The sequence below is a fragment of the Bos grunniens genome, chromosome 9 (assembly GCF_055505025.1).
Source record: "Bos grunniens cultivar Pamir isolate PY7600 chromosome 9, Bosgru_T2T1.0, whole genome shotgun sequence".
Classification (NCBI taxonomy): domain Eukaryota; kingdom Metazoa; phylum Chordata; class Mammalia; order Artiodactyla; family Bovidae; genus Bos; species Bos grunniens.
In genome coordinates this window covers 9130130-9145511 of record NC_141173.1, presented here as the reverse complement: position 1 = coordinate 9145511, position 15382 = coordinate 9130130, and the positions used below count along the sequence as shown (strand labels likewise).

Below are 15382 nucleotides of genomic sequence, written 5' to 3'. Positions count from 1 at the left end.
GAGAGTGAAAATGTTGATTTAAAACTCAACATTCAGAAAATGAAGATCATGGCATCTGGTCCCATTACTTCATGGTGAATAGGTATTGAAACAATGGAAACAGTGAGACTATTTTTGGGGGGGCTCCAAAATCACTGCAGATGGTGACTGCAGTAATGAAATTAAAAGACACTCACTCCTTGGAAGAAACGCTATGACCAACATAGACAGCATGTTAAAAAGAAGAGTCATTACTTTGCCAGCAAAGGTCTGTCTAGTCAAAGCTATATTTTTTTCCAGTAGTCATGTATAGATGTGAGAGTTGGACCATAAAGAAAGCTGAGTGCCAAAGAACTGATGCTTTTGAACTGTAGTGTTGGAGAAGACTCTTGAGAGTCCCTTGGACTGCAAGGTGATCCAGCCAGTCAGTCCTCAAGGAAATCATTCCTGAATATTCATTGGAAGGACTGATGCTGAAGCTCCAATACTTTGGCCATCTAATGGGAAGAACTGACCCCTTGGAAAAGACCTAATTCTGGGAAAGATTGAAGGCAGAAGGAAAAGGGGACAACAGAGGGTGAGATGGTTGGATGGCATTACCGACTGGATAGACATGAGTTTGAGCAAGATCCAGGAGTTGGTGAAGGACAGGGAAGCCTGTTGTGGTGCAGTCCATGGAGTCGCAAAGCATTGGATCTGACTGAGCAACTGAACCAAACTGCAGTAGTAATGTATGGATGTGAGAGTTGGACCAGAAAGAAGGCTGAGCACTGAAGAATTGATGCTTTCAAATTCCAGCACTCTAGAAGACTCTTGAGAAGCCCTTGGACTGCAAAGAGATCAAAGCATCAATTTAAAGGAAATCAACCCTGAATATTCACTGGAACAACTGATGCTGAAACTCCGATACTTTGGCCACCTGATATGAAGAGTCGACTCATTGGAAAAGACTCTGATGCTCAGGAAGGTTGAAGGTAGGAGGAGAAGAGGAAGACAGAGGATGAGATGGCTGGATGGCATCACTGACTTAATGGGCATGAGTTTGAGAAAATTCCGGGATACAGTGACGGACGGGGAAGACTGGTGTGCTGCTGTGCATGGGGTCATAAAGAGTTGGACATGACTTAATGACTGAACAGCAGCAGCAGCAGTGTTTATAAATTGAATGTGTCAAATCCTTCTTTGGAGAACAGATTCTGAAACATCCTCAGATTCAGCACACCCTCCCTTGGGTAGTATAATTATTAGTAGATCTAATTTGCCATCCCATTTTTTACATGAATAGAAAGCGATCATGTCCATGTACACATGGCCCCTCCTGTTTTCCTGTTCCTATTCTGTTTCTCCTCGGCCACATATTTTCCTGTCCAATGGACTCTTTTCATCTCTTACACACAAGAAATCAGAACATTTGTTCCTCTGGGCCACAGGGAATACTGGTGTTTACTTTTGTAACCCAGTCAAGAGTTTAGACTGAATGAACTCTTGAAGGTAAGAAACTTTATTCTTAATCTTGATCGGTACTTCGGAAAAATATAAAAATGGACTTCAAGCAGATGGAAGACATTCAAGCATTAGTTTCTAGATACAATATTTCTGTGGTGCCATAAGTGCGTTTCCCTAGTGAGTTTATACCATTTACTAGAGAACCAATTTTCTCTAGACATGGAGGTAAAATATCTGTATTGGAAAAGCAATTAAGATGCTTTATTTCTTGTTCCCAGCCACAGCTCGCCCACAGCTGGAAGTTCCCTGGACACCGGTCCTTACAAAGGATCTGTCGCTGACTATCCCGTTCAGTGTCTCGGTGTGTCCTCTGCATTCCGTTACCTCCTTGTTTCGTCCCTTCCTCCCCTGCCCTTTGCCTTCAGGACACTAACAGTGCTTCTTGCCTTTCTTTTTGTGCAGCATTTCACAAGGACTAGATTCTTTTTGATTCCTGTGAGTCTTCATGCTCTGGGCTAGCAGAGAAGGTCATGTTTGTTTGTTCATCCCAAAATGCTTTCTACATTTGCCTCTTCTATTTCTTCCAGCTTAGCTCTCAGTTCTCATCTCTCTCCCTGTTTTCCTACCTCCTTCTGCCTCTTCCATTTCCCCCATCTTCCTCCACCAGCCCCTAAAGTTAATGGTCGTGTTTTGAATCCATGTGTTGCTGGAAAACACAGGTCACCAGGCAAAGTGGCAAAGCAATATTCAGTCTCTAATTTACATTTTTGAGGCCTTCTGAAAAAAGCTTTTTATACATTTTTGAATAGCAGGAAAACTTTGATATACAAAAATTCAAAACATCTAGGCTTATCTAGGGGCTTCACTGGTGGCTCAGATGGTAAAGAATTTGTTGGCAATGCAGGAGACCTTGGTTCGATCCCTGGGTCGGAAACATCTCTTGGAGAAGGGAATGGCAACCCACTCCAGTATTCTTGCCTGGAGGATTCCATGCACAGTGGAGCCTGGTGGGCTGCAGTCTATGGGGTTGCAAAGAGTCAGACATGACTGAGCAACTAACATTTTCCTCCCCAACCTCCAACAGGCTGATATAACTTGAAACTTAGAAGAAAAAGGAGTCATTTCTACATGACCTGAATTCCTGCATTTGTGGTTGTGAACAGGAAGTAGACTGGCTTGTTTAAACTCCTTCACCATTTTTGAGGAGGCTCTGGTCAGACTACGCAATTTTGCAAGATTTTGATCTGTGACTAGATAGATGCCTGTGAATGCCTACTGGCTTTTCTTGGATGCATATTTAAAAGAAGCAAGATGATTTCTTTTAATGATGAAGTCATTTTTAGAGATTTTTCTCTTTGAATGTCAAATAATAAATTTTTTTTGGGGGGTGCAGAGGGGGAAACAAAACCTACCATGCTAGAATTATAACATTGGAAGTTAATTACGCTAATTCAGATGGGGTCAGAAAGGTCTCTGCACAGCTGCAGTGAAGTGAAGCATTGGAAATTATGGACAAGGGCTAGCATTTTGCAATATAAACACATGGTGTTTGTGATGTTGATGTCAACAGGAAGATGTGGTCTGCTGCCTCTCAGGAAACACATCAGGTAAACACTTAGAAAGGGTCTCTGCTTGGGCTCCTGAGAAATCTGGATGCTATGTGCTTACTTACCATTTCTTGGCTGCTCCAAAATAGCACATACACAATCACCTTTAAAAATCAAGATACAAAATAATCTCTAGGATATGATGGCCTTTTGATAACATAAAAATTATTTTAAAAAGCTACATTCCTCCTTACAATTCAAGTATTAATATTTTGAAGTGTCTAAATACAGGGTAAAAAAATCAGCTCAGTCCCAGGAACCATGCTGAGGACAAATGCCTGAGGCCTGCTCAGGAGGCCCCCAGGATGGTTTTCTGTGAAGTCGTCTCTAATTTGCTACCACACTTATCAGGGACAGAGGTGGTCTCTTCCCTGAGGCTTTTCCATGGCCAGAGGAGAGAAACTGACCCACATTGAGGCTGCTGCCTCACCCTGGCTCAGTCGGACTCTGTCACTCAGTTCTGGACAGTTTCAGAAGCACCTGGCAAGTGGGCTTCCCAGCCACTGAGGACACAGCTAGGGAAACTGGGGAACCATGATTTGGATGGGAGAGCCTCGGTTCACAGCGTGAAAGGGTGTGCTTTATATTTGCACCAGGCCCTGGGAAGAAAAGTGAATCCACTTTTCACCTGTCTGATAAATGACCAAGAGTGAAATTGTGCAAAGAAAGGGCTTGATCCAAAATCTTCCATGGGCTGGGCCATTTGATACGGCTGATCTGCCTGGAGCTTGAGTCTAAGGAACCCTGGAAGTGAAGAGGAAAGGGAAAGGTACCCAAAAGGTGGCTATACTCCAAGATCCAAAACTAAGAGGTAAGAAAAATCATCTTCGTGATGGCTTCAGCAGGGAGGGCATTTGCTCAGAGTGTTCTGTGGGATCATCTCTCTTTTTAAAGGGAGTCCGTCTGTTGAGATGATGAGATGGCTGGACTCAGAGACGAAGAGGCCTTGCCAGGAGTTCACTTTGTTCTTTCTTGTTTTCCTGAACTTTTATCTTTTGGTCTTGCTGTGTTGTCTGTGGGATTTTAGTTTCTCTGACCAAGGATCAACCTGAGCCCCCTACAGAGGCAGTGCAGAGTCTCGACACTGGACCACCAGGGAAATCCCTCCTTTTGTTCTTTACTCTGCTTTCCTGATCCTTAGGTCCCTAGGAAGTTTAGGCAACAAAAGAATATATATGTTGTTGTTTAGTCACTAAGTCATGTCCGACTCTTTCTGACCCCATGGACTATGGCCCAGCAGGCTCCTCTGTCTATGGAATTCTCCAGGCTAGAATACTGGAGTGGGCTGCCATTTCCTGCTCCAGGGGATTGTCCCAACCCAGGGATCAAACCCATGTCTCTTATGTCTCCTGCATTGGCAAGCAGGTTATTTACCACTCGTGCCACCTGGGAAGCCCCATGAGTATATGTGTGTGTATATATATATGTCTATATATATAGATAGATGGATAAATAGATATGATCTGCTTTAGTAACTTGATAACACTCTCTAAGCGAAGCTCATTTTGAGGTAAACCCTCTCTCACCTTGTGCATAACCAGACCCAGTTTTGTGTGCTGGGGAGATTTCTGGTGGTTCTTCCTTAGCATTTTCTGCGTAGAAGAGGAGAGGTCCTCTGGATGCCCATGTCTCTGCTTGAGTCTGCAGGTCTGTCCTTCATTCATTCCAAACACTTGCCAGTGAGTTTTCAGCAGAATAATTGGGAGCTTAGTCTCTGGGGTTTTCAGCAGAATAATTGGGAGCTTAGTCTCTGGGGTCAAACTCTGAGGACGTGTCCCGGCTCTGCCATTTGCTGCCTTGTGTGGTGTTGGAGGAGTTACGGATCCCAAATGGGAATAATGATAGAACATGCCTCTTAGGCTTGAGGATTAAATGAATATTTATGCATAAAGTATTCACAAGCATTCAGAAAGAACTTAAGATTATTACCAAAATCTTGGTTTTTGGAAAGTCATCTTCATGGGTGATTTTTGAAAGTAGAATAATGTTCTCCATTTTTTTTTTTTTATTCAACCAGATACTGGGGAAGCTTTGTGCTTGCAGAACAATGTTCTGACTGTGAGAAACTGGTTTTAGTGATTGTACTTAAGTCTTAACCATTTACGTGTATTAGGATTCTCTAAAGGAAGAGAACCAATAGGATGTGTGTATGTGTCTGTGGGTATAATTTTTTTTAAAGAGAGATTTGAGAAATTGATTCAGGTGATGGAGAGGGCTAGTGAGTCTGAATCTGCAGAGCAGGCAGCAGCTGGAGACTTGTGGAAGAGCTGGTGTTACAGCTCTAGTTCTGAAGCCATCTAAGGGAAGAATATTCCCTCTGTTGGGGAGCCTCAGTCTTGATCTCTGAAGGCTTCCCCCGATTACATAAGGCCAACCCACATTATGGAGGGTAATCTGCTTTAATCAAAGTCTTATTGGTTGGAATGTTGATCTTTTCCAAAATATACCTTCATCATGACTGGTGTTTGGCCAAATATCATGGTCTAGTCAAATTGAGAAATAAATCAATCATCACATTATCCTTTAAGAAGAGACATGTCAGACACAGAAAGACAAATACTCTATGATATTGCTTATGTGTAGAATCTAAAAAGTGCAACAAACTAGTGATATAACAAAAAAGAAGCAAACCCATAGATACAGAGAACAAACCAGTGGTTACCAGTAGGGAGAGGGAAGGGGGGACAGCAGTATAGGGGTAGGGGAGTGGGAGGCACAAACTATTGGGGTTAAGACAGGCTCAAGGATGTACTGTACAACAAGGGGAAGATAGCTGATATTTTGTAATAACTGTCAATGGAGTGTAATATTTTAAACTTTTGTAAAAAATAAAAAATATTTTCATGATCTCCTATATATGTATATTGGGCTTTCCAGGTGGCACACGGGTAAAGAATCTTCCTACCAAAGCAGGAGACAGAGGAGACATGGGTTTGATCCTTGGGTGGGGACGATTCCCCTGGAGAAGGAAATGGCAACCGATTCCAATATTCTTGCCTGGAGAATCCCATGGACAGGGAAGCCTGGTAGGCTACAGTTCACAGGGTCACAAAGAGTTGGACACAACTGAGCATGCATGCATATACATATGTGTACATTTAAAATAAAACAGGGTTTGCATAAAGACAAAAGGTGGGGGGATGTGAGAATTATGTCTATAATGTTCAGGAAATATATAAGGGTGTTATTTATATAGAATTCACCTGCAGCATGAGGGTTCATGAGAAACACCTCTTGGCCTTTTCTGTTTACAGAGGAGATGTTGGGTTTTATCTTAGGGACACTGTGAACTACAGAAGGAATTGCAGTTTCTGTATTTGCACAGGTTGCTAGGGAGCTCAGAGCTGTCACTTGTTTGTAGTTCCAGAGAAGAGTCTAGAACCTTGAGGCATATATTTTAAGTGTTAAGTTAGCCTCTGTATCACCTTGATTATCTTTCCTCATGTTTTTTTACTTATGTATCAGTGTCTTTTCCCAAGAGTTCGATAGCATAAATCCATCAAATTATTGTAATTCTCTTTCTTGGTCTGTCTGTTCTCAAAGATACTAAATCCCTGAAAATAGGGATCATGTTTTGTTCACTGTTGAATCACCACTTCTTAGATGCTATGTTAGTATCTAGTCTGCAACGGACTCAACTATTTGTTGAATAAATATATTAATGTATATATATTTTATAAACTATCCCAAACTCACTTCAGAATAAAGCACAATACAATTACTACATAAAATTACCTTTTAGTCTCTATGTAAAATTCTCTATGCGTTTGAGGACTGCAATTCTAGATTTGACAGGGAGAAAAAGAGAGCTACTGGGTGACGCCAGGCATTCATTTCAGAAGTTGACACAATAATCTTTGTGACTCTTTCATGGAGAATTGATTATTAAAAGTGAGCTGGCTCCTCTTCCTGGAGTTTAGTGGCTTTGGTGAGGAGGAAGCTCTAAGCAGACTCTCCTCAAGAGGGCTTGAGGCCTCTGACATTGGTGGTTGCCGCCAGAAGAGTCATTTTCAAGATGAATTGCTGTCTTTGGGAGGGATGAGAAGTGCTTGATGCTTTGAGGTGATGAACACTAGTGGATTAAGCTTGCGGATATCTTAACAGTTTAGTTAGTTTTCAGGTGTCAGTGAGTTTACCTGTGACCAGGAAGATCTTAACCTTCCCCTCACTTGACCAAACTTCAGACAGGATTCTCCTGGACTCTAGGTCCTTGACCTGCCTTGTCTCTTATTAGAGAGAACTTGGAATTCCACCTGTGCAGAGCTGACTCATTTGACTCCCTGATGCTGGGAAAGATTGAGGGCAAGAGGAGAAGGGGATGATGGAGGACAAGATGGTTGGATGGCATCACCGACTCAATGGACATGGGTTTGGGTGGACTCCGGGAGGCCTGGTGTGCTGCAGTTCATGGGGTCACAAAGAGTTGGACATGACTGAGCTACTGTACTGAACTGGAATTGTAAATTCTCTGCCTCTGTGAGATGTAGTTATTTTAAAAAGCTTCTTGCAGGTTTTACAGGCCAGGAATATATTTCTCAAGCACCTGCACCAAGTCTATGAAAGTGCAGGAAGGTGACCGCTCCATCTCCCAGTCTGGAGGGAGGGGGTTCAGGAACCTAGCATCACCAGGAGCCTGTGTCAAGGGAAAAGGTACCTCCTCATCTGTACCCATATCCCAGCTCTATCTGATTTACAAACCAAAGTGCCTTTTTTTTTTTTTTTTTTGCATTTTAGAAAGTTTAGTATTTCTAAACCAACACCTCAAGACCAGCAAGCTGTATGGTGGAAAGATACAAGGAGTCAAGCTGAACTTTAGCCCATCCTTGAGTTTAAACAACTATGAGATTAACAGGTGGTTCTAGTGGTAAAGAATCTGCCTACCAAAGCAGGAGATGCAAGAGACATGGGTTTGATACCTAGGTCGAAAAGATCCCCCAGAGTAGGAAATGTCACTTCACTCCTGCATTTTTGCCTGGGAAATTCCATGGGCAAAGGAGCCTGGTGGGCTACAGTCCGTGGGGTCGCAAAGAGTCGGACACGACTGACCATGAGCATGAGCATGTGCAGGAGATTAAACGTGGAAGATGGAACAACCTCCCCTACCTGTATGTCTGTCCCAGAATTGTCTGGCCACCAAGAAAGACACCCCCTGTTCAGTTGCCTGGTCCCCCCATCCGCTCATCCCACTCTCTGACCCAGTTCTTTCTTGTCTTGCTCAATCTTCCCTCCTGCATGATGTTTGGGATGCTCTGAGTCTCACAGGTGGAGTGTTCTCCCTGTGTCAGCAGTTCTCAGCCCTACTGCAATAGTTTTTATAAACAGAGGTACTCCGTACCTACATCTGGACTTGTTTTATGACACCGATAATATGACTGCCATTTTCATCAGTTGCCAAAAGTTCTTCAATCTCTATGTTCTTCTGGTTCTCTTATTAAACCTCTTTTCCGTTGTACCACACCAGTTACAGGTAACTACAGAAGTATCTCAGGAGGGCAAAGTGATTTTTTCATCACTTAAAACTCTGTGTAGATTGACACGCTAGAGACATGTTTGTCCTATGTTCTTCAATAAAGTGCTCCAACATGATAGAATTTCATGAATTAATTTTGACATAGATATCTCTGGAAAATTTAAAACTAATGAAGTTTTCTAAGAAGCTGAGAATGATTCAAAATTTACAAGTTGAATTTTCTGAAACAATGGCTTATTGACTGCACCTTTTAAAAAAAAAGTTCTTGTGACTGTGTATTTTTACCAAATGTCTGAATCCAGTCTGAAAACTCAGGTTGGATTCTCTCTTCTAACTCTGTTGCATGTGTTCAGGTAATAACACAATGCGAGGAAAACTAAATACATTTCAAGTGGGTTTGAGAAGTCAAGCAGGTGCAAGTAGAACCACACAATGGATTTTAGATCCAAATCTTTTAAGACCACCTGTTATTTTGGATCAGCCATGCTTTTCTACTCCCAGAAGCTCCCAGTCTCAGCATCCCAGGGCACCTAATGCATGTTTTCAGTTCTCTGCCTCTGTGACTCGCCTGAAAAATATCTCCACTTATCATTATTTGATTTGGGAACTTAGTAATCTAGAAGAAAAAAACTGGAAACATTATGGCATCATAGGAGAGGTCCCAGAGCAGAAGTCAGAAGACCTGGGCCCTAATATTGGGTTGTATATATTTATGGTGATCTTATGTCACCTGCTAAGGTGGTCAGCTGCTTCTGAGCTGCATCTTGGATAAGTGATTCTTTCCCATGTGGTAATCTGAAGGACAAAATGATAACATGGGGGTTATAGGAGCTTATTAATATTTAAATAATATAAATACTTGTTTCACACGCGATCTCATATTTATTTTTATTTCTTTATTTTTGGTTGCACTAGGTCTGCACTGCTGCCTGCGGGCTTTCTCTAGTTGCAGCGAACGGGGACTCCTCTTCATTGTGATGGGAGGGCTTCTCATTGTGGTGGCTTCTCTTGTTGCAGAGTGCATGCTCTAGGTGCAAGGACTTCAGTAGTTGTGGCACACAGGTTCAGTAGTTGCGGCTGTGGGCTCTGGAGAGCGGGCTCAGTAGTTAACATGGGCTTAGTTCCTCCACAGCATGTGGAATCTTCCTGGGCCAGGGACAGAACCCTAAACAGAGTATAGACTTACAGAAATACACACATAGTGATTGTTCAGTAAACTTTTGGGGACATGTGACTTGATATGTATAACTGTAAGCAATACTAAAATAAATTCCACAAATAATTCAACACATGTTTATTGTGTGCACATTATTGTGGTAGATCCCTTATGAGGTACAAAAATGCATCAGACATGAATCCTGCCCTCCAGGCACTTACAGTCCATCAGAGAATATCAGAAATGTGTATAAGTAACAAGGTAGAAGATCTAGATCTTAAAAGTCCTAGGAGAGGTACAGAAGCAATGCCATAAGAGTTCACAGGAGAAATTATTTTCTAGTTTGGTAAATCATGAAAAAGTTTATGAGGATGAAATATAAGGTGTAACTTGAAAGTGTTAGTCGCTCAGCCGTGTCCAACTCTTTGTGACCATACGGTCTGTAGCCTGCCAGGCTCCTCTGTCCAGGAATCTTCCAGGCAAGAATGCTGGAGTGGGTAGGCATTTCCTTCTCCAGGGGATCTTCCCCACCCAGCGATCAAACCCTGGTCTCCTGCATTGCAGGCAGAATCTATACCATCTGAGCCACCAGGGAAGCCCCGTAAGTCAAATCTGGTCATGAGGCAGGGACTGTCCGGCCCAAGGGCACCAGGACCCTGGCAGGTGCTGAGTGAGCTTTGAGGGACGTGTTCAGATTGTCAGGGGACCGCTGTACTTAGCACTGTGCCTGAGTCCATGTATGTATGTACAGTGCACACTCAGAAGGCACGGACTGCAAGAGGGCGGCCTTAAAATCATGATTCCGTGATACTGACTGATTTGGATTTTCTTCTTACAGATTAAAAAACAAACAAAAGCACCCCAAGACTTCACATCCTTCTTAGAGTAACCAAAACATTTACCCTAACATTTTTAAGTATGCAATTTTTGGTTAGGTTTCATGTATTACTCTAGTATTTAGAGTTATCAGAACTAGGGAAAAATGGTGAAAAAAAGTAAGTTTTTGTTTTATGCCCTTGAATATTACGATTTTAGAAGAAATATTAGTCTAATATATTGAATTTATGTTTTAAACATATATAATTTTCAAACCTATACTTGTGGTTTTTTATTTTCCATCAAGATTTCACAGTTTGGAATTGAGAACTGTGTATATGAATTTCATTCCCTCTAGAGGGTACTAAGATGGAGCAGAGTGTTATGGATTTTATATACATACATGTATATATATGTATATATACAGGTGTATTATACACCTATGTATAGGTGTATATATATACATGTATATATGCACACTTGCATATGTGTGTTTATACATAATAGAGAAAGTGAGAGAAATTACTAAATATTCTTGTCACCATAAAGTCACCTGATAAATTTAATAAGCATTAAATATTACAGTTACATTGTAATTAGCATCATTTATTTTATTAAAAAACAGTCCTTTGTTATATTATATGCTTTTTAGCATAATGATATCATTTTATTTTTAAAATCTGATTAAAAATATACTTCTCACACCTGGAGTACAGGAAGGGTGTCTGACAGGAGTTGGGTTTTAAGGCTCGGCTCAGAGGCGCGCCTGAGATTGAAGCACCTTGGCGTCTGCCTCGTGGCCCGTGGGCTGGGGTCCCCTGGTCACTGGTAGAAGGAGCCCACCACAGAAGACCACGGAGTGCAGGCTTAACCAGCAAGCTAATCTAAATAAACATCCGAGAAGTTTTGAAGCCCCCAATATCCTCCCCACTCCCTTTATTTTTCCCTCAGACTATAAAGCACAATCTCCTCATCTCCTGAAAGGATGAGGAAATTGCCCGAATCCTCCCCACCCCAGGGCTCCCAGGTTCCTCTGGTGCCGCTTTGCAGGGTGGGGGGCATTGCTGTGCAGCTCCAAAGCCAGACAGAACACCAGGGAGGCTTCTGCAGTTGGCTCATCTCAGACTCTTCACATCAGATAAAGCATCTGCCAAGTACATCCACTCCCTTTTCCTTCTGCTAGAGGATGTACAGATACGAGTTTTTTTTTAAATCCCAAGTTCATCTTCCCATATGCTGTGAAGAACAGTAGTACAAGTAGTTTCTTTTGTGGAACATGCAGTGAGCTTCATTACTTATAGCAAACACTGTCTCTGTATTATTTTTTTTGTACGGTAACTTACTATTTTCTACTAGCTTTTCTTTTTTTTTGCCACGAGATAGAAAAAACATGATATTTATGTAAGAATATGATGCCAGCAGATTTCTGACAAGCCCCATTTACATGGTACATTGTTCCACAGGGTGTTTGAGTAGAAAATACAGAAGCACTATACAAACCTACTATTACATTGGAGAAATCATTAGCCTCAAAGGAGTAATAACGGTATGCTATTAAAACCATGAATACATTTTCAATATCTGTAATGAAAAAAAAACTTTATAAATATGTAAATTTCTGTTCAACAAATCCAAAATAAAATGCACTAAAAAACTGATATGTAGACAAAAGTTTATTTACACCATACAACATTTTAAATATTTTATACACAGCTGCAGCAGAGAAAGCTACTCAGAGCTTTCTAGAGAAAACTGCAATAATAAAGATGTGAAATATATTATTCATATAAAAGTGAGATTATTACTTTATTGCATTTAAAGCAATGAAGAATGTAGCTCAACAAACATTCATTTAATGACAAAAACTTTGCTTTTATATTATAAAGTAAAAAGTGTAGTAATGGCCAAACAGACTGTTATAAACTTTAAAAACTGCATAAATATGTACATTGTGCTTCATGGTGAAGTTTTTTGAAAACTAAACCATATGAAGCGGTTACAACATGAATCGTTGCTTGAGGTTTATCTATAAAGATTACCTTACAAATCCATTCCACGGGTACTTACAACACAGGGCAGTCAGGACTGTACACCTGGGCCTCTCTCCACTTGCCTGACCAGGGAGAAGTTACCAAAGCAAACATCACTGACATTTGGCACGTGGAGATGCTGACGTAGGAGAGTCGCATTGTCTGGAGAGAAATGTCAGGCTTCCCAAGTCTTAAGCGTCAGTGCAAATACATTTTGTCTCCAGCGCAGTCCATTTTGATTCTGTTAAACTTCTGTTTGAAAGTCCCCCTCCTGCACGTCCAGAGGCAAACTCAGACATTTCTCCCACTCTGCTGGTCTCAGTTCCAAAGCATCTTTTGCCTCTGTGTCTAAGACATTGATTGTGGTGTAATGTTGGTATTCACTGGGGTTTTTGAAAGTGTCCCATGGATTCTTGTTTGGTGCTGGGTTTTCCTGTCAAGAAGAGAGGGGAAGGGAATCATTTATTTGATGACTTGGATGGCCGCTAGTTGAAATCTCCAGGAAGAGAGCCTGTTTTGAGCTTAATCCAGTTTATGTGGTTCAGAGATGATTGGAAATTGTGGCCAGCTGCAGGAAATGGTTTTGATTTCAGTTTTCTTTCATTGAACAAACTGATGAACACCTTCTTTGAGTTACCCTAAAATGTTCCAGCAATCAAAGGAAGTGAATAGTAATATAACAGGCAATGTAGATAATGTTTTGTTTGGGAGCATCTTGTAAAGTGTCAGGATGGCTATAGGTTCAAGTAGGAAGGAGCATTTACACAAAATGTAGAACACTTACATATTTTGGCAGAATCTTTGGTGAGATTAAAGCAAATTGAGGCTATGTCATAAGGAATGTTGTGTAATATTAAAAACTATAACCCAAACTAGCCTTACATTATAAAATAAAATTTTAGATCTCTATCTTTGCTTAGTTTTTCTTCAAGAAATTACCCGTTTTAGAATATGAAAATGCTACGTGCGATCTATTTTTTTCTGCTGTATATTCTTCACAATTTCCTATACACTTGCATGACACACTACCAAAAATCCTTTCAAAGAGCACAGCTTTTTGCAAGACATATCCGGCAATATAAGGGTTTAAAAAGAAATGTCTATAAGCTATTTCTTCTGAAGTTTCATAGTCCACTCCCTCTAATTACCTAAGATTTAAGATCTGCCTAATTATAACTCTGCCAAGAACTTCGATGTTGTAGGTGCTTGAGAAATGTATGAACAGACATCATTTGTGGTTTTTATATCCTGATATTGGCTAGAAGTTAGCAGTAAAATTGCTTTACTGTAGTAGCCAATATACTGTAAAGTAATTAGCCTCTAATTAAAATAAATAGGTTTATATTAAATAAATAAATACTACAAAAAATTTAAAAAAATGTCATTTAAAGATTTCTATAAAGTGAGGGGCTTTGAACAGGATTTACTACACTGAGTAATATCAAAGACAAGAAGACAATCATGACTGAAATCTCCTTAGGAAGAAGAAAACAGTTCATGGTTGTTGAATCCGTTCCTTACCCCTCCACACACAAATTCTGGCCTTCTACTAACTACAATCAATTAGCAGGGGGAATAGAAAACATGTACCTGAATAATTGTTTGGATTCCACTCAGTAGATTAAACATCATTCTCCAGTATAGTCAAAAGACACAGCTTATAGAAATATTTATAACTAGATTATTTTTCTTTTTTTAAAAATTGATTTATTTTTAACTGGAGGATAATTGCTTTACAATATTGTGTTGGTTTCTGCCATACATCGGCATGAATCAGCCATAGGTATACATATGTCCCCTTCCTCTTAAACCTCCCTCTAGAACCTCCCACCCCATCCCACCCCTCTAGGTCATCATGGAGCACCGGTCTGAGCTCCTTGCATCATACAGCAAATTCCCACTGGTTATCTGTTTTATATATGGTAATGTGCATATTTCCATTGTGTTCTCTCGATTCACCTCACCTTCTCCTTCCACCACTGTGTCCACAAGTATGTTCTCTATATTTGCATCTCCATTGCTGCCCAGCAAATAGGTTCATCAGTCCCATCTTTCTAGATTCCATATATATGCGTATAAGTAGAAATTACATTATTAAAATTCTCAATATGTTAGCTATTTTCAGCACTTGTTAGCCTTAATCATGAGGACATACAAGAAAAAAAATAGCTAATAGTGAAGATTTAATAAAATGTATAACTTTAAGGCATGTACACAGGGCTGATTCTGATTTAGTCAAATACCCTAATATCTCATGAATTATAGTCCTAGAACTCTACCCTTCTCTCTCTCTTTTCTTTCCCTTTCTCCCTCTTTGCTTCCTTTCAATCCGTGTTTATTTATCAACTGCTCTATGCTGGCATCATATTAGGCACTTGGGAGAGAAAGGCGATACATCCAATATAGAAAAGCACATGGTCCATGAGGGAACACAGATTTAGAGCTCGGTACACACAGGTCCAAATTCCAGTTGCTCCATTCCATATGAATGTGACCTGGAACAACTGACTCCATTTCTCTGAACCTCAACTTTAACATCTGCAAAACAGGTATGCTTTGTCTTTTGGGCCAAAGGATTTAGCAAAAGGTGCAGCTCATCACCTATTTTAAGGGTTGCAAAGATTAAAAAAAAAATGTGGAGAAGCTGAGCATAATATTTGATTTCAATAAATACTCAGTAGATAGTAATTATACTTGTTATAAAGGTATCAATAGTTAAGTGGAGGTATAAAATATATAGATATAAACACACCTACAATCCAGAAAAAGTACTGTGGGAGTTTGGAGGAGGGTGGAAATACAGCTTCCTTTTGTGGAGAGCACAGAGACCTTTTTGAGGAAAATGACTTTAGGCCTGGCAGAGAAGAACGCGCTTTGT

General features: G+C 40.6%; 1 protein-coding gene across 2 annotated transcripts in view; it reads right to left on the bottom strand.

Annotated features, from left to right (window-relative positions):
* Window positions 1-12129: 12129 nt before the first annotated feature.
* Window positions 12130-15382, bottom strand: part of ADGRB3 (adhesion G protein-coupled receptor B3) — an 888911-nt gene continuing 885658 nt past the window's right edge. For both annotated transcript variants that reach the window (XM_086316215.1, XM_086316216.1), the window contains one exon: window positions 12130-12937. In XM_086316215.1, the coding sequence (XP_086172341.1) occupies window positions 12749-12937 (189 nt within the window). In that variant the 3' untranslated portion in view covers window positions 12130-12748. The remainder of the gene's footprint in view (window positions 12938-15382) is intronic.